Source organism: Podarcis cretensis, assembly GCF_951804945.1.
Source record: "Podarcis cretensis genome assembly, chromosome: 8".
Taxonomy (NCBI): domain Eukaryota; kingdom Metazoa; phylum Chordata; class Lepidosauria; order Squamata; family Lacertidae; genus Podarcis; species Podarcis cretensis.
The window spans coordinates 86,770,634-86,780,077 of record NC_137177.1 but is presented as its reverse complement, the minus strand read 5'-3'; the positions used below and the strand labels follow the sequence as shown (position 1 = coordinate 86,780,077).

The window sequence follows — 9,444 nt, the reverse complement described above, 5'->3', positions numbered from 1 at the left end:
CAGCACAAAAGTGACGGCATAATCCAGACCGTTCTCCCTCTCTTTTACGGAGGAGAGCCAAGGACAATTGCTTTATAGCGCATCAAAGACAGTTATTACTCATTTGCTGCCCAGGACCCAGCTGCCTTATTCTGCTCCAGGGAATTTACATTTCCTGTATCTGTGCTGGGAAAGTACAATTCTCTGCTGTGTTGGTGCTAGCTGGGTGCTGGCTGCACAAGTATGAGTGGCCCCAAGCAAAGAGTGATGTCACCGTCACTGATGACAAAGGACAAGGTCCACAACCCATCTATCAGAAGAGCAGCAAAAAAACCCCCAAACCTCTCTAGGGTGCAAGCCTGGGCAGTGTGTATGGAGGTCCTGGGCTGTCCAGATGACAAGACCACCCCCCTCAGCCTCACTGATGTGGTCGAAAGGAAAGCAGAGAAGTACATTTGGCACCAGCTTGGCTGCAGGAGTTGCCGGAAGGAGGCGTACAAGGTGCCATAAAACCGTCTTAGGAACTCCGCTTCAGATTTGTGTAGGGTTTACTCCTTAGCCTTTTCTTCTCCCAAAGAAAAGCGGCCCAGTTCTCTGAACAGTAAAGTTATCCCCTGCAGAAGGAATTCACTGCCACCCACTGCCTGTGTGAGCCAGATATTCTGTAAATGTAAAGGTAAAGGGACCCCTGACCATTAGGTCCAGTCATGGCCGACTCTGGGGTTGCGGCGCTCATCTCGCTTTATTGGCCGAAGGAGCCGGCGTACAGCTTCCGGGTCATTTGGCCAGCATGACTAAGCCGCTTCTGGCGAACCAGAGCAGTGCACGGAAACACCGTTTACCTTCCTGCCAGAGTGGTACCTATTTATCTACTTGCACTTTGACATGCTTTCGAACTGCTAGGTTGGCAGGAGCAGGGACCAAGCAACGGGAGCTCACCCCGTCGCGGGGATTCGAACCGCCAACCTTCTGATCAGCAAGTCCTAGGCTCTGTGGTTTAACCCACAGCGCCACCCACGTCCCTAATATTCTGTAATTGGCACCAAACGGAAACCTGCAGGACCACCGCAAAGAGGCTGCCATATAGGAGGGGATGCTTTGAGCAGTTTCTTCACCAAGGCTGCTATAGCCACAAAGATACCTCAATCCCCTGCCTGGAGCAGGGCTAAGCCCAATGGATGTCAACAGCTTCTGGGATGCTCCTGGCATATAAGTCGAGAGTCCAGGAAAACAGATCTGGAAAGAGCCACGAATAAGGGGCACAAACATTCTTTGTTTGGATTTCAACAAAAAAAACCCCAAACCCCAACTCCTTTCACAGCAAGAGTCCAGGGCTCAGTCATTCTCTGAGCCTTCACATGCAAACTGAGCGTCTTCCTTACAAGGTGGCTACCAAGCAGAAGTTCCCAGGTGCCCCTAACTCCCTCTGAAGTCCCTGGCCGGAAGGCTCCTGCTCCTGGCCCAAGAAGCAGAAGGCCCAGCTGGGTCTTGGCTCAAAGACAAGCTCTCCCCAGCAGGGACGGCCAGAACTAAATATACTTGTAGACCACCTTCTCACGAACCGTCTGCACTTCCATCTTGACGGGGCACTTGTACAGGAAGGAGAGCAACGTCTCTGTGTAGCCAATCAGGAAGTAGAACTTGGAAGGCCGCAGCTTCTGCAGGAAAATGGCGCAGATGATCAGCGTGTTGGCACGGCGCTTCAACACAATATCGCTGGTCAGGCAGCCATGGAAGGTGCCGTAGATTAACTTGCGGATGAAGACATCCTCCACAGAGCGTTCAGCTGCCCCTCCTTCGCCACTCAGGTTACCTACAGGGCAGGCAACAAGACAAGGGGAAGGGGGGGAGGTCATTAATTCATTAATTATTGTATTTCGATCCCACTTTTTCCTCCAAGGAGCTCAAGGTGGTATACATAGTTCTCATCCTCCCCATTTCATCCTTACTGTGAGGTAGGTTAGGCCGAGTGTGAGTGACTAGCCCAACATCACCCAGTGGGCTTCATGGCTGAGTGGGGATTCAAACCCTGGTCTCCCAGGTCCTAATCTGACACTCTAACCACTATACGACACTGACTTTCTGTATCAGGGAGCACCATCCTCACTGTGCTCTGCATTCAGGAGGGTCATAGCTAGCGCTGGTGGTTTCAACCAGCCCTTTGGTTCACAACCTCACTGGGTGGCAAAATGGCCGAGCCAATGAGGACATGGCTCACAACCTAGGTCAATTCCAGGGGGAATTATTATGCCTTTATTGAATTGCATTATTTATATACAGCATATTTATATGCTGCTGTGTTCGATATGATCATGATTGCAATGTATGTTTGTGATTTAAGGCTCTTGTGGTTGTTGTGAGCTGCTTTGAGCTCAGCATCTGTTGTTGGAAAAGCAGAATTACAAATATTAAATCAAATCAAAGTGACTGAATACCCTTCCAAGGAGGCCAGGTTTGGAAGAACTTTGTATGCAGCTCATAACAAGTCCCAAGGGAGTATCTATACCTACCAAGAAAACCACCCATTGCAGACAAGAACACCGAATGAGTTTCTCTTTTCAAGACACAAGCAGTGTGGAAGATGTCAGGAGTGATGACCCCCCCCACCTCCTTTCCCCAACAATAGTGTCCTAGGCCCTGTTTGATGACAACAGCCCCAAACCCAAAACCTTCCAGGAAGGAGTGGCCGCAGACCACTTGCACATCTCCACCTTTTCCAAATTAAAAAAGTTTTGATTCAAGTGTCAGAACAGCCCATTCCCTCCCCCCCCCACTGCCCCCCAACTCACTTGTGTGCTGGGAGAGCCAGCCCTTGCGGTGTGCAATGAAGTGGGGTGGGTGAGCTTCCTCATAGGTTACAGGCTTGTCTCCTTTCCCAACACGAACACGAGCTGCTCGGTTCTGCAAGAGAGGTGTTGCAGGAGGTGTTTACCTCTCTCACACAAGCAGCATGTGTGCGCACAGGAGAATCCCATGCCATCTTTATAATAATGGAAGGCATCTTGCCCTGGCCTGCAGTGCCACAATACACAGGAAGCCAGGGGTGGGCAGAGCCTCACAGCCCTCTGGGTGATTTACAATACATCCACAAGGACCTTTGACTCTGGATTTGGCACCAAAGGGAGTGGTTTTTTTCTAATGCAGATTGCTGTACAAGGAACATTTATACAAGAGAAAGAAGACTCTTGGGGAAAGAAGACCCAACCCCCCCACCACACCCCTGCTTGAATGCTGTGGTGCTGATTATGATCCCCTTCCTGACCCAGCCTTTCTATTGAAAGGTCCTGACAGTGGTGGGGGGTAGAGGCTCCTTTGAACCCCTGACCATTAGGTCCAGTTGTGACCGACTCTGGGGTTGCGGCACTCATCTCGCTTTATTGGCTGAGGGAGCCGGCATACAGCTTCTGGGTCATGTGGCCAGCATGACTAAGCCGCTTCTGGCGAACAAGAGCAGCGCACGGAAACGGCATTTACCTTCCTGCCAGAGTGGTACCTATTTATCTACTTGCACTTTGACGTGCTTTCAAACTGCTAGGTTGGCAGGAGCAGGGACCGAGCAACGGGAGCTCACCCCATCATGGGGATTCAAACCGCTGACCTTCTGATCGGCAAGTCCTAGGCTCTGTGGTTTAACACACAGCGCCACTCGCGTCCCTGGCCTAAATGTGAGGGGACCTAATTCATACAGAAAAATCCCTCTGCAGATAAAATGAAAGGTGCTCCCAACACCTTTTAGCATGGTATGTGGTTAGCTTTCTGCAGCAAGCAAAGTCAGAGAACCCCATCTGAAACCCTGACCCAAGAAGGAAAAAACCAGTCTTTCCTGCAAAAAGGCAGAGTGCTCCACAGCTCTCCCAGGACAGCAGCCACCCAAGTATCTTTTGGATCTCTCAGACTCTTACCTTACAGCAGGCAACAGTGGTCTGGAAATCCCGCCTTGCAGAGAGGTGCCAGGAAGTACTGCCAGGACTCCCTACAAAGGCCTGAGAACAGAATGACAATCAGGTACTCATCTGACACAATGGAGAACCAAACCAAGAACCTCTATGCATATTTTTAGGTTAGCTCAACAGCTCCCTTGTAGTACAGGGGACACAAGCACACACCACACTTTCTAGGTCTCTAGCACCCACTACTGAGAGATGTTGTTGCCTCTGAACAAAGAGGTGCCCTTTAGTTATCAAGAACCAACAATTTTGGCAGCACTCAGCCTCCAAGAAGGTTATGTCCTCAAAAAAAGAGAGAGAAGAAAACTAGAATTAAGGGACTGGCTACAGAGATGGTGGAAAGGTTTGAATTGTACGGGAAATAAAGAGGATGGACTCAAAATCTTAAGACAGGAAAGCAATGCTGCTCAATAGCCATTACTGAAACATGATGGAATGAGATTCATTAATGGAATGGAGGAACTGAAGGGCTTGGATTATTTTTAAAGAACAGATCATTAAAAGGATGCATACATGAATGAAGAAATCTACAAACCTAAACACTTGGGTAAAAAACAATTTAAAGAGGGAAATAACAGCTACAACTTTGTGGGAGCATGCTGCAGACTGTCATGCCAAAAAGAAGACTTGAATGATGCCTTCCTAGATCTAGAATCATAGGACCCTCAGGGTCGTCTCGTCCAACTGTCTGAAATGCAGGAATCTTTTATGCAACGCAGGGCTTCTGTTTAAGGACCTTGAGATTAAAAGTCTCATGCTCTACCGACTGAGCTATCACAGCCAGACGAGCACATTTTCACTGGAAGCTGCTTGCATGTGGGCTAGACAATACAAGCTATTTTTAGGTGATATACTGTACCAAAGTGTGGCTCCTGGAGAGAACAGGCAAGTTGGATGCCACAGGGTTCCATTCTGGGCCTGGCATAGTTGAACATATTCCTCTATCAAAACAAAATAAAAAATTCCTTCCAGTAGCACCTGGAAGAAGTGTGCATGCACACGAAAGCTCATACCAAGAACTAACTTAGTTGGTCTTTAAGGTGCTACTGGAAGGAATTTTTTATTTTGTTTTGACTATGGCAGACCAACACGGCTACCTATCTGTAATATTCCTCTATAACTTAGATGGGGGATGCTCATTAAATCTGCAGAAGACACCAGACTGTGAGGGGTAGTGAATACCTTTGAAGACAGAAGGATGCAAGATTTATACTGACAGGAGAAGAACAGGATGGGTGACACCTGGCTTAGCAGGAGCATGTGTGAAAAGGAACTAGGGGTCTTAATAGAACACAAACTAAACAGGAATCAGGAGTGCACAGTGGAGTAGCTAAAAAGGCTAATGCAATTCTAAGTTGTACCACCAGGAATCATACAGCGTTTAGACTGTGAGAAGCAACGGTTCCAAAGCTCTGCTCTTCTTTGGGCAGATCTCACCTGGAGTGCCCAATTCTGGGCCACACACAGTTTAAGGATGATGTTGACAAAGTGGGACATGCCCAGGAGAGGAGAAACAAAGATGGTGAAGGTGCTATGAGGAAAAGTTGAAGGCATTGGGCATGTGCAACATACAGAGACAATTAGGAGACATAAAGGTCACCTTTATGTCTAGACAGCATCTTAAAAAGCAGAGACATCACCTTGCCGACAAAGGTCCGTATAGTTAAAGCTATGGTTTTCCCAGTAGTGATGTATGGAAGTGAGAGCTGGACCATCAAGAAGGCTGATTGCCGAAGAATGGATGCTTTTGAGTTATGGTGCTGGAGGAGACTCTTGAGAGTCCCATGGACTGCAAGAAGATCAAGCCTCTCCATTCTTAAGGAAATCAGCTCTGAGTGCTCACTGGAAGGACAGATCCTGAAGCTGAGGCTCCAAGACTTTGGCCACCTCATGAGAGGGAAAAGACCCTGATGTTGGGAAAGATGGAGGCACAAGGAGAAGGGGACGACAGAGGACGAGATGGTTGGACAGTGTTCTCGAGGCTACCAGCATGAGTTTGACCGAACTGCGGGAGGCAGTGGAAGACAGGAGTGCCTGGCATGCTCTGGTCCAGGGGGTCAAGAAGAGTCGGAGACGACTAAACGACTAAACAACAACAAAAGGTCACCTTCAAGGTGGCGGTTGTTGGACCGCACTTTCCCTTATCCCTAGCTGGGTCTGATGGCTGTTGTGGTCCAACATCTGCAGGCCACCACCCTAGCTGCCCCTGACGCACATGAAGTTGGGCAGGGCCGGAACTGAAAGTAAAGATACTAAACTTCAGGATGAACTTCCTGATGGCGAAAGCAGCTGAAGGTTTACCGCGCCTGTTCCAGAAATGGCAGGCTCCGTTGAAGTCTTTTAAACGAAGGCCCCATAAACGTAATTTGTCACGTTTATATCCCGCCTTTTCCCTTCCAAGGAGCTCAGGGTGGCGCGCATGGCTCTCCCCACTTCCCTCAATTAATCCCCACAACAACAACCCTGCGAGGTAGGCTGAGAGGCAGCGACGCCCCCCCCAAGGTCACACGCTTCCTGGCCGAGTGGGGGCATGTTTTTTTTTTAATAGATATTTAAAAAAAATATAGATTTAATAGATTTTTTTAAAAAAAGAAAAGCGTGTGACCTTGGGGGGGCCGTCGCTGCCTTTTTTTTAATAGATATTTATTAAAGTTTTTAGCAAAATACAACAAAATAGAAAAAACACGAAACAGAAAAATACACAAAACACAAAAGGTAGATAAAAGTAAAAAAGTTGAGGAGTGTTAGATGTCAGGGAATAAGAAATAGAGAATTGCAGCTGTAACTAATAAGTTAAAGAAAAAGGAATGTAATGAAAGTGAATTAAATAATTAATTATTGGAGAATTGCTTAAAAAAAATGTTAAAAATAAGGATGCAGCAAAAGGGAGGTATGGGGAAGTCGGAGAAACAAGGGGTATGAAAACAGGATTATGAAATTATACATGTTTATATGTTTTTGTTTGTGTATGTGAGTGTGTTGTTTGTTTTTATTTGTGTTGGAAAACCAATAAAAATTATTTTTTAAAAAAAGATAAAAGTAAAAAAGAAGAAAAGAATAAATCCATTATTCTTTTACTAACTTTGAAGCTCATATCCTTATTTTCCTGACCTCCTCACACCTTCCCTTTTTGTATTCCCATTTACATAATCAGATCAGCAAATCCTTACCCTCTTTTATTTCTCTTAACTCTATATCTTAACATGTTAAAACTCTATGTTTTCACCCATTATCAATTCACTTATTGCATACTCTGAACCCTCCGTGAAGCGCGTGAAGCCCCTTCCAGCCCACCCACCCCCCAAAAAACCGACTTCCTGACCGCCCCCAGACTCGCCTCAAGGCCCCGCCGAGCAGCCACTGTCGCCCTCCACCAGGGGGCCGCCATCTTGGGACGCGACGTAGGAAGAACCGGCCAAATATCGCGAGAAGAGGGTAGGGCGAAGGTGCCCGGATGTACTCAGAGACTGGCGGGGAGGGGGGGGAAACCCGAGCGCCAGCACCAAAGAGAGAAGCCGAGCACGTGCTGCCTCACGACTTCCGGTCGCAGTGCGACACCTCCTGGACCTTGCCAGCCCTGAATTCCAGTGACTTCATCTAGATTTAAAACGGGCATCCAGTCTCAACAGTGACTATTCCAAGGGTGATCGGAGCTGATGCGATTTCACCCGCAAGTTGCAGAAAAAAAAATATTTTGTCCAGAGATCTGTCTGGCAAGGATGGGCTATATCCAGAGAGAAAATGGGCTCTTATTGTTTTTTTTTGTAATTTAAAAAAGAAATCCAATCGAACAGCAGAATATATAACTTGGAACCACAGAATTGTATAGTTGGAAGGGACCGTGAGGGTCATCTAGTCCAACCCCCTGTAATGCGGGAATGTTTTGCCCAACTTGGGGCTTGAACCCATGACCTTGAGATTAAGAGTCCCATTGAAGGAAGGTGAAGACAGGTGACCCCACCTAGGCCCGAAGTCACCCCCCACCAAAGCAGGCTCAAAGCTTCTCAAAGCTTTTCAAAATCATTTTCTCAGCAGCTAAGCATCAGAAACATTCCGCTCTGCTGTAACAAAGGTACAGAACAGTCCATTGTTTCTCAGGCCTTTCTCATGCCTTCTGGCCTTGCTAAAGAACCACATTGCAACTTGCTTTCTGTTCGGGAACCATGCCAGAACAAGAGATTGAAACATATCTGAACACTCTGAAATCCCCCCCCCCCTTTCCTGGGAAGGGCACCAAGAGTCCCAAGACAGCTTTCTGTTCATGCTCAGAGGAACTCATGGGGCAGGACTCTGGAAGAAGGAGGAGGGATCTGGAATGGGTATATATGCTTGTGCACATGACTGTGAATTTCGTGCATGCTTTTTGTGACTTATCACACTTGCTCCTTCTACCAGTTCATGGATGGTAGAAATAAAAGCCTTTTCTCTGAAACTATTCCTTGAGTGTCTGTTGACTCCCACTTCCCTTTCCCAGGCGTAATATTTTTCCCACCCGAGGGCAAAGCCTCATAAGGCTACACCGTGTTCTACAGACTGAGCTACCAGTTGTTAAAGCAAGAGGGAAAAGGTCGTGTAATTTTCTCAGTTGGAATTCTTGTATGGGTAAAGAACATAAGAAGAGCCTTCCGGATCAGGCCAAAGTCCAGCCTCTGGTTTTCACTGTGGAGAATCTCATAAGTTGAACCTGAGCACAAGAGCACTCTCTGTAACTGAGATTCAGAAGCATTATTTCTGCCTCCGACTGTCAAAGTAGAGCATAGCTGTGGCAGCTAGTACCCATTGATGGCCCTCTCCTCCCTGAATTTGTCCAGTCCTCTTTGGAAACCATCCAGATTGGTGGCCATCACTCCCTCCTGTGGCAGTGAGTTCCATAGTTTAACTGCACTGCATGAAGGACTTTCTCTTATCTGTTTTGCTTCTTCCAGCATTCAGTTTCATTGGATGTCCGTGGGGTTTAGTGTTATGAGTTTCATATTCATCTTTATGCCGCCCACCCTCAGATGTAAGATGGGGCAGCTGCTGAGGGCCAGCCTGGTGGTAGCATATTTTCTGTCCCCAGGCCCAGACGGGGGGGGGGGGGGGGGCATATGGGCCACATGGCCCGGGCCTCCGATTCCAAAGGGGGCCTCGGTCAGCATATTCACAATTGCTAGGAAAGCATTTTTAAATGTAAATACTTAAAATAATCCTTTTCCCTATGTATTTTTATATTGTATATCTATATTTTCCATTTTGTCTTTATATGCAGATATAGTTCAAGCCTTGAAATAAAACTACTTGCCAGCATAACTTTTGTGAAAATTATTTATATACTTATTTATAAGACTTCAGTTATCCCCAGGGTCAAAAGGGTGGGAGCACATTATCTACCTGGCCAGGGCCTCTGCCTGGCTCTGCAAGGCCCTGTCTGTCCGTTCCTCATGGGCTTGATGTCTAGTGCCCCGTTTTTTACATCCGGGCACGTTGGCATCAAATGGTTGCTTTGCAAGCCCTGGCAATCAGTCTGTGATCAGCCTTG

At 47.3% G+C, this 9,444-nt stretch overlaps 1 protein-coding gene across 1 annotated transcript; it reads right to left on the bottom strand.

The window, feature by feature from the left end:
- Positions 1–1,232: 1,232 nt before the first annotated feature.
- On the bottom strand, positions 1,233–7,382 carry MRPS24 (mitochondrial ribosomal protein S24). The gene is made up of 4 exons (XM_079987631.1): positions 7,264–7,382; positions 3,882–3,962; positions 2,769–2,880; positions 1,233–1,792 (listed from the first exon to the last, which is right to left on the bottom strand). The coding sequence occupies exons 1-4, from the start codon at positions 7,312–7,314 to the stop codon at positions 1,509–1,511; spliced, it is 528 nt and encodes a 175-aa protein (XP_079843757.1). The 5' UTR covers positions 7,315–7,382; the 3' UTR covers positions 1,233–1,508.
- Positions 7,383–9,444: the final 2,062 nt, after the last annotated feature.